Raw genomic sequence first — 15822 nt, forward strand, 5'->3', positions numbered from 1 at the left:
AAATAAGATATTAAAAGTTTTGAAGAAGAATAGTTATATGTGGAGTAATAGAAGAAAGAAAGATAGAAAGTTTGAATGAAAGAATAATAAAAGAGAGAAAAATCAAAAGTTTAGGTGAAATAACTAAAATTCTTAATTATTTCATTTAAGAGTATAAAGAGGAAATCTAAGAGAAAGAAAATAATTCATTAGAACGATACATCTAAATCAAGAGAAATGTCTTAAAAGATAGATAAAGAGCCATGTAGGAAAGAGAAAATTTTGGTTAAAATTGTACTTTTATATATATATAACAAAACCCATTCAGGTACCTAAATCTTTTTTGGTATTGAATCTTAAAATTTAATTGTGTTTGAATCATTACTTTTATAAACATTAAGAATTTATTTTAGTCTTTTCTGTTTAAATTAATAATGGCACTATTATTGATTTGAACAAAAGGGTTAAAAAGTCTTTAATCTTGACAATGATATTTTAGAAATTTTTAAAAATTCATATTATATCGAGTTTATTCATAATATTATTTTTATCTGTTATAAATGAATTTTATAGTATCCGACTTTGTACCAACAAAGGGTTAAAATGTACATTTGAAGATAGCCCAGGAAGTTAAGAGAGAGTGTCATTGAATTAAGGGGTAAAATTGTATATTCGGAAGATAGCCCCAAAAAAAAATCTCCAGCATGAATTATTGGTTATTTAAATATTAAGGGTCTATTTAGTTGTGGAAAACTTAAATTGTTCTCTAGAGAAGTCTTTTAAGAAAATAGGAAAGTAAAATTTTCTTATTTTTCTTTTGAGAAAAGATCATTTCCATTCGAAAAGAATACCAATGCTAATGCTAAGGGTGTCTTGTTAAAAAAACCTTCCAAAACAAAAAAGAAAAATCTTGGAAGGAGAAAGAGTGCAGACCAAAACAAGGTTAGAAAGAGCATACAAGAACTAAGGCAAATTTGCCAAAGCAAGGTAAGGAATCCACATGGGGGATTCATTCTCAAGCCAAATCCTCTCACCATCCAGTCTCATACCAAGCCTAGCTAAAGAATCAGCAACAAAATTACAATGTCTTTTAACACCACTGGAATTGCAAAAACGAAATAAACTTGCTAATGACAAAATATCAGCTACAAGAACACCACACTCCGAGAGCACAAGAGCCACAACACCCGTAGCATCAGATTCCACAATTAAATCCATAAAATCGCAATCCAATGCTATACATAAGCCTTCCCGCATTCCTAATAATTCTGTTGTTATCACCGATGCCATCCTCTCCTCCTTCCGTGCAAATACAGCCATTATAAAGCCTTCACTGTCCCGTATTACAGCTAGGCATGGCAGTCGAACGAATATTTTCAGGTATCTGACTAACCAAATTCTAATAGAATAAATTTAAGTAATAATAAACAGATTTGGTATAAGTTTAGAATTTAATTGTATTATCTGTATTGGATTTGGTCGGGTTCAAATTATGAACCCATGATGCAGTTAGTTCAAATGAATGGTAATTGTCCCATGACCAGTGGGTTAGCAGAACTAAATCATGATGTACAGGATGAACACAAGGAAACAAGGGATGGGGACAAGGGTGAGGGTCAGGAGCTTTCCGTGGAAGATGAGTCACGAATCAATGAGGACGTCGAAGATGATAGTAATGGACATGTGGAAGTAGTGCAGGTCCAGGGCCATGCTCAGTCTACCAAGAGACAGCAACATTCTCAAGGGCCTTTAGTTTGCTGGGAAAGGTTTCTGCCACTCCGATCACTTAAAGTTTTGCTGGTCGAAAATGATGATTCAACTCGCCATGTTGTTGGTGCATTGCTTAGAAATTGTGGCTATGAAGGTAAGTATCTTTATGCGTTGAACCAATTTATGGCGTTTTATGCTTCTAAAACCTTGAATCCTATAGAAAATTGAGATGATGGATAGTTTTATTTATAATTCTGATCTTTTTACAATTGATTGTGTTGGTATTTATATGTACATACACAACGGTAGCCTATTCTACTTGGTTGCCTTGGTATCTCTGTCCAACGTCCCTTTCTTTTCTGGGAAAGGTTGGAGTGGCCTTACCCTGTCACAGGGATGGTTGCTCCCTTTCTCAGGGCCTGTGATGAACTGCGCTACACAGGCTTTTCTGCCTGTGCAGTGTCTGAGGCCACTCTTTCTTCATTTCTTCTTTCAACACTCCCCCTCAAGTTGGGTTCGTAGAGGTTGATCGAACCCATCTTGCTGAGAATGGTCTGATGACTAAGCTTATTTAGAGCTTTTGTAAATATATCGGCCAACTGATCATGACTCCTGACAAATGGAGTTTTTATTTCGCCTGACTGTACCTTCTCCCTGATGAAGTGACAGTCTACCTCAATGTGTTTAGTACGTTCATGAAATACTGGATTGGATGCAATATGTCGGGCAGCTTGATTATCACAGTACATCAACATAGGTTCTTTATGATCAATCCTCATGTCGAAGAGTACTTGTTTGATCCAAGTAAGCTCGCTTGCTGTGGAAGCCATAGCTCTATATTCTGCCTCTGCACTTGACCTTGCCACTACACTTTGCTTTTTACTTTTCTATGTTACCAGGTTGCCTCCTACAAATGTGCAAAAACCCGTTGTTGATTTCCTATCGCTGCTTCCTGCCCAATCTGCATCAGAGAAACCAATTATAGTGTTAGAGTGATTATTTTTCATCCAAATACCTTGACCTGGAGTGCCTTTGAGGTATGTAAGGATTCTATCAACAGCATCCAAGTGGCTGGTACGGGGAGCATGCATAAATTAGCTTATCATACTTACAACATAGGAGATATCAGGTCTAGTAACAGTTAGATAAATTAACTTCCCTACTAGCCGTTGATAGTGCCCTATGTTATCTAGTGGATTACCATCTTCTAAGTTGAGTTTGACATTAGTTTCCATAGGAGTGGACGTAGGCTTAGCTCCTAGTTTCCCTGTTTCTTTTAGGAGGTCGAGTACATACTTTCTTTGAGATAGAAATAGACCTTTTTGTGATTTGGCTATTTCTATTCCAAGAAAGTATGAGAGCTGACCAAGGTCCTTGATGTCGAATTCCCTTTTTAATATTTTCTTAACTTTTTCAATTTCTTCATTGTTGTTCCCGGTTATGATGATGTCATCAATATAAACCAAGATAATAATAGTGCATAAGTGATTGTGTTTAACAAACATTGAGGAATCTGAGGTACATTTATTGAAATTAATATTAAGGAGAAAAAGGCTTAGCTTGGCATACCATGCTCTTGGAGACTGCTTTAGACCATAAATTACTTTGTTTAGCTTACATACCAATGATGAGTCTGAAGTGGACTTGTGACCTGGAGGAAGAGTCATGTAAACTTCTTCTTCTAAATTTCCTTGGAGGAAGGCATTCTTTACATCCATTTGAAATAGACTCCAACCTGAGTTAGTGGCAACAGATAATAATATACGAACTGTGTTCATTTTTGCTACAGGAGCGAAGGTTTCCTGATAATCGACGCCATAGGTTTGAGTAAACCCTTTGGCAACTAATCTAGCTTTATATCGCTCGATTGATCCGTCACAGTTGAATTTTATCTTGTAAACCCATTTACATCCTACAAGTTTTTTATTTGATGGTAAGGGGACAATTTTCCAAGTGTTATTTTTCTCTAAGGCAGATAGCTCTTCCTCCATAGCCTTACACCATTTTGGGTTAGTGTTGGCCTCATAGAATGAGTTGGGTTCTTTGTATGCCATGAGATTCCCTAGATAGGCTCGATAGTTATGAGACATGTGATCATAAGAGATGAAGTTGCAAATTGGATATGATACCTTATGGGATACGTAATCCCTTAACCTGACAGACGGGCTAGTTGTTCGAGTGGAGCGTCTTAAGGCAATCGCTTCTTGTGGAGTTGTAATTTCCTCACTTCTAGCAATAGTGTTTCCCCCTGAAGGGATTGGCCTTAAAACGGAAGAAGGAGGCTCCCCCTCTGGATGAGGGTCCGGACTGAGACTGCTGAGATATGAAAAAGAAAAAATATGCGGAAATAATGTGGATGGCCCATGAGAATGGTGCGGGTTAGTGCTATAACTATCATGAGATTTGTAATATGGTTCGTGTTCCAAAAAAGTGACATCCCTGGAAATATAGACTTTGTGAGTGAGGGGATCATAACATTTGTATCCCTTCTTGCCAATGGAGTAGCCTAGAAAGATGGTTTTGGCAGAATTTTTGTTAAATTTGTGACGGCGCTTAATATGAACAAAGGCAGTACAGCCAAAAACACGAATGTGTCCTAGCTCAATTTTTCGACTTTTGAGGAGCTCTAAAGGGCTGAGATTGCGGAGTTTAGCAGTTGGAAGACGATTAATAAGATAAGTAGCAGTGAGGAGAGCATCGGACCAAAAACTAGAGGGAACGTTATTTTGAAAGAGTAGGGTACGGGTGACATTAAGCAGATGCCGATTTTTCCTTTCAGCGACCCCGTTTTGTTCAGGGGTATTAATGCATGTGGTCTGATGAAGAATGCCCTCCTTTTTAAAGAAGTTTTTAAAGTGATGATTGATATATTCTGTACCATTGTCAGATCGGAAAATTTTAATACTGGCAGTGTATTGAGTTGTAACAAAGTGGAAGAATTCTTGAAAACATGAGAAAACTTCATTTTTGCCTTTTAATAAATAGACCCATGTCATGCGGGTGTGATCATCAATAAAGGTGACAAAATACCTAAAATGATTGTAAGCAGTGATGGGAGCCGGGCCCCAAACGTCAGAGTGAATTAATTCAAACGGTTTTTCAGAAGTGCGAGATGAGAGAGGAAAAGGAAGACGAGTGTGTTTGGAAAATTTGCAAGTCTCACAATGACTGGAATTTAAATTATAACAGAATAATGTATTCAAGACAGAGTCGGACGGATGTCCAAAACGTAAATGCATTAACATGCCCTGATTGTCCCTTTTTGCAGACACAAAACATTGATTGATGGAGTTCTTAAGATACTATAGACCATTGTCATAATATCCTTCACCAATCATCGTCCCTGTAGTGCGATCCTGAAACATAACAAACGAAGGTGAAAAAATAACATTGCAGTTGAATTCATTAGTGATCCGGCCGACGGATAAAAGATTAGATTTAAAGGCAGGAATAAATAAGACATTGTTGAGAGTTTGATTGAGTAATGCAGTATTGCCGCTTCCTTGGATTGGAATATTGTGTCCGTTAGCGACTGTCACATGCTGAAGGGTTTTTCCGGGAGAGAAATTTTGCAATTTCATTAAATCCCAAGTCATGTGATCAGAGGCACCAGAGTCAATAATCCAATCAGTAGAGCGGTGAATTAATTTTATTGGAACAGAATTAAATGAGTTAGATACCAAACCTGACCCACTGGGTTGTTGATTCTGAACCAGAGCTTGGATTTGAGACAGTAATTGGTTCAGTTGTAAGGAGACTGTCGGGTCGGATTCATGAGGGCGGGTCAGGTCAGAATTGGAGGCAGCATATAGGTGGGTCGGGTCGGGTTGCTCGCTGCCGGATCGGGTCGTAGATTCAGGTCGGGTTGCAGTGAGAACGGGTCGGATCATGAAGTCGGGTCTGGTTTGTTTATTTGACCCGGTATGTACACCCGACTCCCTTAACCCTAAAAAAACACTCCCGCTGCTCCCACTCTCACTCTCGACATATAACCCTTGTCGATGGTCTCTTCGACCGCTGCCACCCCATTTCTCTCCTTTGCCCCCTTTCTTCACTCCCCTAGGTCCTTCCCACCCCCGAGATGGCCGTAGGTGGGGGTAGAGGTGCCAGCAACCATCGCGGGAGTGACCCTGCCTTTGGCAGTGGTCACAGCGTGCGATGGCACTCGGTCCTCCCCTCGGCCGGGCTGATTCTCGACGGATGGTGAAGGCGTGGCTATTTGCGAGGTCGGGGGCAGGATTCATAGTGCTCCTTCGAGTCTCCTCGCACTGTATTGTTGCGATTACAGCGTCAATTTTGGGGAGTTCTCCTCCAAGGAGGATCTGTGATCTCAAGCTTTCGTAGCTTGAGTCCAGACCTCCCAGGTAGGTAAAAATGAGATCTTGTTCTGCTCGTCATTGTAGCTCCTCTAGGTTGTTTGATGGCAGAAGGTAACTTTGCAACTCTTCCCATTTTGTGAGTATTTCTGTTGCATATTGAGATGAGTTTTTAGTCCCATGTGTGACTTGTGACAACTCTTGCTTGAGTCTAAATATGTGCGCGAAATTGTGCTGGTGGCCATATAGGCTCTGCATTTTATCCCAAATTGATTTTGAAGACTCTAGTAAGATACAGAGTCTGGAGATCTGTGTCTCCATGGTGTTTGTGAGCATTGACATGACCAAATGGTCAGTCGTTTGCCATTCTTCCATTTTGTCTAGTTCTTCTTCTGTTGGGGCCTCCAGCCTTTCTGGCTTCGGCTGTGGCTTGGTCCCAGTGATGAACCCCAGCTTTCTTTTGCCGCTGAGGGCAATGTATGCTGATTTCGACCATTCGAAATAGTTGGAATTGCCTTTAAGTGTTATGTTGGTTAATTTGTCATTTTGAGACATGGCTGGAAAAAAAATTGGTAGATGATGGGTACAGGTTAAACCTGCTCTGATACCATGTAGAAAATTGAGATGATGGATTGTTTTATTTATAATTCTGATCTTTTTACAATTGATTGTGTTGGTATTTATATGTACATACACAACAGTAGCCTATTCTACTTGGTTGCCTTGGTATCTCTGTCCAACGTCCCTTTCTTTTCTGGGAAAGGTTGGAGTGGCCTTACCACATGTGGGGATGGTTGCTCCCTTTCTCGTGGCCTGTGATGATCACCGCAGCTTTTCTCTGTGCAGTGTCTGAGGCAACTCTTTCTTCATTTCTTCTTTCAACAAATCCCTTCCTTGGATGTCAAAATCCTTTATATATAAAGCCATAAAACATGTTATAACTAACTTCAATTAGAAAAGTATGGGGGTTATCTGAGCTAGTTTATGAAGTTTCTTTTTGTCCATGAAAGCATTAATCTGTTATATTTATTGATAGCAGCTTTGGTTGAATGTTTTTGAAATGGGTGCTTACCTATCTCAAAGGCACTTTAAATGATAGATCTAAAGAGGCCATTTGGTTCATGACAAAATTGGGTGGGAATCGGTGATTCCGGTTGTTGGTGTTTGGTTTCACCCAAAAACATGCCGGATCATTTTGGATTTTCTCATCAATGAGAATCCCCATTCCTCCTCCCTCATAGGGATGAACTTGTCATTCCTATGGGAATAAGTCTAACCAATTATAAGTTGCTCAAACAAATGAAAAATAATCTCATGTAAAATTATAAATAAAATATATACAATAACAGTTTCCATGCTGCCATAGTAATCACTGGGAATTATTTTTCTTCTCTTGCACAAAGAAGAAAAGACATAATGTTCTGTAAATTCCTCCAAAAATATCATCAAATAGTTCCTTAGTCAGGAGTTATCACAACCCTTTGACCAGTATTTTTGTCTTGCATTAGAATTGCATGATTTTTCGTTGTGCCCATTACTTTTGAGAATAGTAATAGCATAGACAATGTGATTCCTTCTGTGGAAAGAGAGAAGAGATTGGTTTATAACCTATTTCACTGCTCTTGCTTTTCATTAGGAATCTTGTTTTCTGTAGCTTGCATATTTATGCAAGTTGGCAATCCTTAATTTTATTGATAAATGTTATCAGTTTCTCATGTTCTGCATCTGCAAATTTCTGCCTATATGCAGTCAAGTGTTTTTAACTGAGAAAACAGACTAAGCCTGTTCGCCTGTTGTACTTATTGGTAGAGTACAAATAACACTTTGACCGGTTCGCTCTTTGGTACGGTTTTTAAAACGTTGGGCTCGATTATTAATTCTACTAGGCTTGGGATGCACATTTCCTTGTGCCCAACCCAAATATTGCTTAAAGGATTTAAATACCAAGTTGACTCTGTCTCTATATACCTTTAGAGCTGTCCAGGAGTTTATTCTTAGCATTTGGGTGTATACCTTGTGTCAGCTGCCCTGAGTAGCCCAAAGAATCTGTTTAGTATTTCTACTCGTGCTATCTTCATATCCTCATGGACTACTTATGGAAGATTACTTTATTTTCACTGCTAGATTCATAACTTATAGTTTCTAACAGCATCAGGGAATGTTGCGAGTATCTGATGCAGCTGCAACTAAGAACTGCTTAATGAAACAAAGATTAAATATGGCTTTTTAAATAGAACAGCGGGATTTTAAATCTAAGCATTGCTCCTAGAATTCTGGAGTATTATACCTGAAATTTCCTTGGCAACACCATGTGCCTAGTTAGAATAGAAGTCAATAACACACCACAGAAGCACAACTGCTGGAGTCTTTGTACAATAGAGAACTGATGGAAAGAGAACATTACGTGATTAAATATCTGTGGGAAAGTCATCTTATTAAGTACTTGATTTACCCTAGTTTGGCTGATATTTTCTCTTTCAATTACTTGCATGCTTCTGGTAATGGTAGCATATTATGTATATTGATGTTTTACAGTCAATTATGTATTTGTAATGTCGTAACTTGCTGTTTGGAACATCATTAATGGCCTATGATTTTTATCTCTTTGTCTCTAGTTCTCTAATTTTCTTTTTAGTAGAAAGCCTCAAGAAGGTTATCCTCATAATATTTTGAGAGATGCATTTCTAAACTTTCAGAGCCTTTCTTTCAAAATTCCTAAGCCTTAAATCCTTTCTTATATACCTGTGCTATTCTGAAATCTTTTACAATCATGACTATTCATCACTTGACACTTCTTTTTTGGTGAATGCATGAAACTAGTCACCAATTAGACATATTACTTGTAGATGTTTTTTAATAGAACTAGTTTTTTTTTTTATCTAGGGTGTTGTAAGTGAATATTAACTGTTTGACTTGTTATCACTCAAAAAAATAAAATAATATATATTTTAAAATTTAATGACAAAATCCTTATATTATATAGTACATTCATCTACGGATTAACTAATTTATAACTTATAAAAACTTATATTAATTATTTCTATAGCTAGCAATAAATAAATTTAATATATTATTAATAATTGAAGATTTACACATATTGTAAAAGTATATTAATTTAATGAAGTAGTATAATAGTATTGAAAATTAATATTCCTAATAAGGGTAATATAATAGGATTCTCTCTAATTGAGTTTTTTTTTTTATCAAACTTTTTTTTATTAAAGCTCTAATTTATAACTATTGTATATTAAACTTTACTTATCACTTTTTCTTTCAATCTTTTTTTTTTCTCTATTTTTGGCTTATTTTGTTATTTGATATATATTTTTCATAAAATTAGTTATCACTATTTTTATAAAATTAATATTTTGTCGATCACATAATTAAATATAATTGAAGCTTAATTATAAAATAGATTTCAACATAACTTAAGCTTAATTATATTCTCATAACTATAGTCAAATAAACAATTAATCCTTAAATAATGTTATAGCCAATACCCTGCAAAAACTTATCTAATAGTTGCTATAATATATTAATCGATGATAACAATAATAAATTTTATGCAAAATTTACTTAGTATTTGCCAAAGTAGATACTAATTATTACCAAAATCTATAACTCATATGCATACAGGACCAAATAAGTCAATATTATATCTAAATCGTAATGTTTTTTTTTTTTTTGTTTTCTATAAAAAAAATTTTAATTTATTTTTATTGACAGTCTCTTAATATTCTATCTCTACTACCATATATTAATTATTCAACACCATGATAATACATGCGGCCAAGTAATTTATTGACCAAAGATATGCAAAATATATCATATCCATTGGTAAGAAAGTTCATTCCGGCAATATTAATAACAGTACAGTGGTACTAAATGTTTCTAATTTTTTTCTAGTTATTTTTGTTATTTTTTCTTTTTTGTTTAAAATAAGCTTTACTTTATTTTATTATTTATAATCTTTTATTATCCTAGTTGTATATAAATTTTAACCCTATATTATTACCATATATTATCTTTTTTATTAATTATATTAAATAAATAAAAGATCAAATCAACTAATCTTAACAATACTAATTATAAGGCCTTTTTAATAATTTTGTTTGACCCTTCTCTTCACACTTTTATATATGTTATGATTATTAAAGATCAAGTTTATTAACTTTAAATTATAGTAGTTTATGGAAATGTAATTGTAGTTCTTTTAAAATTCTCATTAGTTCTACTTAATATTAAACTCCTAATCAAGGCTAAAAGTGTCATTTGCCTCCTAAATTTGGAGTCGATAGGCAATTAGTTTAAGTTTTAACTTGTTGACCAATTTGCCCAGTAATTTGATGAAAGTCAATTCAATCCAGTCAAAGTATTTAATCTATAAGAAAAATTCAATTTGATCCTTAAACTTCGTATTAACTATCAAGTTGTATAAAAATGAATATTTATTGAATTAGAGTAAAATTATTTAATTTTAATATGAGTTAATCTTAATATTTAATGAAAATAATTAAATAATATTGTCCTCCTAATAACAATTAATGAATGTAAATTGCTAAATCTATGAATTTATAATTGCATTTTTGCATTTGGTAATTTTATTGCTATAAACTAAATAACTAATTGAAACTATTGAATATTTCAGCTATTTTCTTCTTGAGAAAAAAAAAAACTTCATGTATAGTGTACATGTGGAGGTTTTAAGCCTTATTTTCTCTTTTGAATTGAGCCACTAATCCACTAATCTCTATATTTCATTTTTCAGTATCCACATGGATTAATTAATTGATTATCATTAGTTATCATGTAATTTGCTTTTCCTTTTTCAATAATAAAAAGATGGCCATAATTTATTTATTTGAAAAGAATTTTGATTTCACTTTGGCAATGCTCTACGTTTTTTTTTTTTCTTTTTTAGTACTTTAATAGTTTAAATTTTTTTTATTATAATCAATTATGAAAATCTTAATAGAATTAGACTTCTAAAATTAGACATGTATTATATTGCCTAATTTTTTTAATACCCTAGTTGTATACAAATTTTATCCCTATACTACTCCTATATTAGTTATCATGCAATTTTCCTTTTCTTTTTTTCAATAATAAAAAATGGTCGTAATTTATTTTTTTGAAATAATTTTTTTGTCACTCTTGCGATGCTTTACGTTTTTTTTTTTTCAATACTTAATAGTTTAAAAATTTTGTATTATAACCAATTATGAAAATTTTAATAGAATTAGATTTCTAAAATTAGACATGTATTGCATTACTTAATTTTATCCTAGTTGTATATAAATTTGACCCCTATATTACTACTATATATTATCTTTTTCATTAATTATATTAGATTATTCAAAGGCTAAATTAACCAATCTTAAAAACACTAATTAACAAGATCCTTTTAATAATTTCTCCTGTCCATCCTTTTCGCATTTTTGTATATGTTATGATATGGAACTAAAATGTTAGAAAAAACCTTGATTGAAATTGGTGGTAGATGCAAGGACTGGAACCAATATCTCAGGCATGCAAGTTTTTATTTCTTCTACTGATTTTTAAGTGAGGAATGTCTCTTGAATGCATTTCTAATAGAAGTTATGTGAAGGAATATTCTTTTATATTGCTTTTCTATCGTAAAGACGTAAACAAAAATTTGGCAACTCAATTATATTGTGCATTGATATGAAATTTGGGCTTTTGCAAAAATCATCATTTCTGGAAAATTCATGCAAAAATATATCTCTTGGAATTGCTTGCTTGAGCTTCCAGCAAGTTGTGAAAGTAGGTCCTTGTTCTTTTACCTTTAGTTTTTGCTTAGTGACTTAACCAAATGAAAATAGGCCTAGATTTGGATTACTAGTCAAAAAAAGAACTAGATGCATTACCATGGATATAAATAATAAAATAGTATAACTCAATAAATATAATAATTTCTTAGAGTTTTCCTAAATGACTAAGAATATAAACTTTTGTGTATATTTTTTTCAATTATATCTAATTCATTCGATGTTTCCTGTCTTACTTTTAAACTTTCCCTCTAATCGTAATTAGCCATTCTCATACATCTTTCGGAGAGTGTCTTATTACACTAGGTTGATTGATGTTGGATTTCTTATATTCTAGTATAACACATGAGGTAGAACCACTAAGGAACTACAACATCAAAACTGATGTAGAACTACTTAAAGAACTGCAATACAAACACAAACCCAAACACACTACTATAGGAAAAGTACAAACCCTAAAGAAATGGGTAAATATTAATATTCTTAATTAAAATCATAACATATTATATAATATTAAGAAAATAACTATGGGTATTATATAACCCCAAACCTAATCTAATACTACTAGAATTTAGGACCTCTGGAATTCTTTAATCGCATCATTCTTCTTGTTGAAGAAGATTGGACCTTGAGTTTTATGGTGCCGAAATATATGAACAATTGAATTTAAAAAAGATGTATCTTTATCTTTTTGGATGGCAGCAAAGTCAAAATTTTAAACTTCACTTATCTTTTGCATCACCAAGTTCGTCACCACATGTGAAATTAATTGCAGGTTGTAACATTTAATGGATCCTAAGTTTATCATAAATAAGAAATTAATTGAATTTGCTATTTCCTATGTTTCCTCTGTGTTTGCTCGATCTTCTTTCTCCAACATAGGTTCTTCAAATTCTTTTAACTTGTTGACTTCAATATCACACTTTTGGCTCTTCAACTCATTCTATTTGCTCTTCGCAATGAGGCTTTGTAGTCTTGTATCTTTTCGAGCTTTATTCCTTGAATTGAAACTTGATTATTTACAATCTGTCAACAATCATGCAGACCTCAGTTGTTTTCTCTAATTTTTTTAATGCTCTAATTACATGTTTCTTCTTTTTGGCAGAGGGAAATATTTGGGGAGTGTTAGGTCTATTTATGGATGAAGAATTTTCTATTTCTTTATCCATCTTCAATTTTCATATCTATTGAGAAATTGAAAAATATTTTTACAATTTGAAAGACATAACGTGCTTTCTAGATACAATTTTATACATGCCTTATGCTCTCTTTTTTACGATTATTTTTCTTATGAATTTAATTAATCGAAAAATTCATGAGTGGATTGGTTAATTAAGTTGAGATTGTGGAACTAAAACTTCAGCTCTCCAATTATTTAGTTCAATTGAAACTGGTCCAAAAACACCGTTTAATCAAGATATAGGCAGAATTCATTGTGTTAATTAACTGATTCATTGTATTATAATAGATTTTTCTCAAGTTACTAATTCCCTTCTTAACTTTGAAAACTATGCCATTATCTTTCGCATATGAATATAAAGATGCTTTATTTCTATTCTAATCCCAATGCAAGTTTTGGTAGAATTATATTTGGTTTAGTATTTCTTAGTACTGTCTGGAACATATTTATTTTCAGGATTAGATTTTAGCTTATTTACCGCATCTTTTTTTTTTTTTTCTATTACCAAATGAATTTAGGACAATTAGAGAAAACTGAATAAAAATGCTTTTTTATTTTTGGAAAAATCTTGAGATTTTGATGGACTAATTTGATCCAAGTTTACTGGGTTAGAAAAGTAGGATAAATTCTACTTTTCTAACCCAGTAAACTTGGATCAAATTAGTCCATCAAAATCTCAAGGCGTGCCTCCTTTATTGACGTTGTTTTATCATGGGATGGATTTATTATTTATCATCTGATAAAAGTGATTTGCAAGATAAACTTTACTTTGTTAAAAATCAATGTTCTCATAGGATCTTCCATTTGTCTTAATATTCTAAAGCTCCAATGATAGGATGAGTTAAGATGCTGAATGAAGTGAGAACATTAAGGATTCTGTAGCTGTTCAATTACAATGAATAGTTTATTCAAGGTACAACACTTGTAGAATTTAGAAAGAGAATAGAAATAATTTATTGAAGATAAAGAATGAGAAAGAAAATCTACTATTATTAGCACAAACGGGTAAGAACATTACTTTTTAAATTTTTTTTCGAATAGTCAAGTCATTTTTAGTATTAAATATAAATCATAGGATGCATTATACTTTCTCTCTTAATAAGTACTGAATAGATCTCTCTCCTTTATATTATTTCCACAAATTGCCGATCCTTGACTTTATGATCAATAAGCAACCTAAGATACTGAATGGTCTTTATAGTAAAGAATACAACTTTGGACCTCCTCTTTGACATGATATAATCGGAGTCCATGGAGCTGCTATCTTTGTACAAAACGTCAATCAACTTTTTCTAAATGCTTAGATCCATCGGCAAGATTCTTAGTTCAAGATTTTCTTAATATTCCTCATTCAAGGGGTTGTTGTACTTTTTGCCTTAATTGATTCTTAGTCGATCATGAATATCATATTTCTAATTTCTTAATTATAGTAAATGTGGTAGAGAAACTAATGATTTCAATACAAATCTAAGTCGAGCTTGTTGGAGAATCATAGTTTTTTCTATATTATTTTGAAAGCATAAGGCAAAGAGGCCTAAGGTGGTACCTCGTTGGCTTTTGGGATACCTTCTCATTTGATGTTTTGGCAAGCTTGATAAATTGCAAATGCTTTCTTGACTTTGAACCTTATGGTAAAAAACTTTTTATTCTTAGTTGCTTTCTCTCCCTTTTGCTTCTTGCTTTTGTTAATTGGAAAGTACTTGTAAAAGAAGATTTAATTTGGCTCTCGAACTTTGTTGTTAGACTCAATTTGGCTTTTTTACCTTTGATTTGGCTCTTTTTTAAGAAAGTAAATTGCATGAGCTACAAAGTCTAATTTGGCTATTCAACTTTTGAAGCGGGTTTAATTTGAACACCTAAATTTTCACGTGGGCTTAAATTGACCCTGTATACATAGAGAAGAAGAAAATACGACCATGGAAAGCGGCTTTTGCTAATACGAGCAGTTTAAAAATAATTTAATTTTAATTTATTTTATCTAATTAAATTTATGTATTTTAAGTTTTTCTTATATATCTTAGATATATAATTAGTTAGTTGAGCAAAATAAAGAAATTGGTATTGGTAGTGTGGTTTTGATGGTAATAGTGGTGACTGTTTTGTTCATTCTTTGGTGATGATGGATGGAGGTGTTTGTGAGTGTTGATGGTGATTGCACATATTTTTTTTAATTGATGGTGAAGATAGTATGTGGAGAGTGATAAAGAGGTGATAGTGATATTAGATCGTAAATCTATATTTATGCTATATTTTTTTAGTGACAATGCTGGTGGTTGTTTGTTTGGCGGTATTGGTGGTGGTGGCGGCGACAAGGTTGTTTTGATAGGTTTAATTGATTGGTGGTAATTTTAAAAATTAATATTTGTAGTTTTTAGTTTAACTTAAAAAGTAGAATAAAGTTCAATTTCACCCAATAACTTATCACTTGTGCTCGATTTGGCTTCCTAACATATTGCTTGAATTCAATTTGGCCCTTTTTCATGCGCTTGTTAATATGCATGCAAGTCACTCTTCGAAAATGGCCAAATTGAATCTATTCAAAGTACATGGGCTAAGTCATAAAGGTGAAAAAGGGTCACCATTGAGTCCGACTACGAAGTTCTTTCTAATTAAGAAATTTTCTAATTCTAGAATGAATCCAACATTCCTAATTTAATTAATTGGTGACTTGATGTATTTTGTTCCTAGTTTGAATACACATATTTAAAATATAGTATTACCTAATCTTTTGGTAAGTACACCAGTGTAGGAGTGTGCATTGGTCATTATATGTTTTTTTTTACTGTAATCAGAGAGATATAAGAAAAAATGAGATTATTTTATTCACTATAATAGTATGTATATATGA

General features: G+C 33.2%; 1 protein-coding gene across 2 annotated transcripts in view; it reads left to right on the forward strand.

Moving 5' to 3' along the window:
* The first annotated feature begins 442 nt into the window (after positions 1–442).
* The window catches only part of LOC8264789 (two-component response regulator-like PRR37), a 38960-nt gene continuing 23580 nt past the window's right edge, over positions 443–15822 (forward strand). Inside the window, exons 1-2 of one of the 2 annotated variants that reach the window (XM_048376065.1) lie at positions 443–1359; positions 1489–1843. In XM_048376065.1, the coding sequence (XP_048232022.1) occupies positions 1498–1843 (346 nt within the window). In that variant the 5' untranslated portion in view covers positions 443–1359; positions 1489–1497. Of the gene's footprint in view, positions 1360–1482; positions 1844–15822 lie in introns of those variants that run through there. The other variant, XM_015722894.3, reaches the window with a different exon arrangement.

This window comes from Ricinus communis, chromosome 6, assembly GCF_019578655.1.
Source record: "Ricinus communis isolate WT05 ecotype wild-type chromosome 6, ASM1957865v1, whole genome shotgun sequence".
Taxonomy (NCBI): Eukaryota; Viridiplantae; Streptophyta; class Magnoliopsida; order Malpighiales; family Euphorbiaceae; genus Ricinus; species Ricinus communis.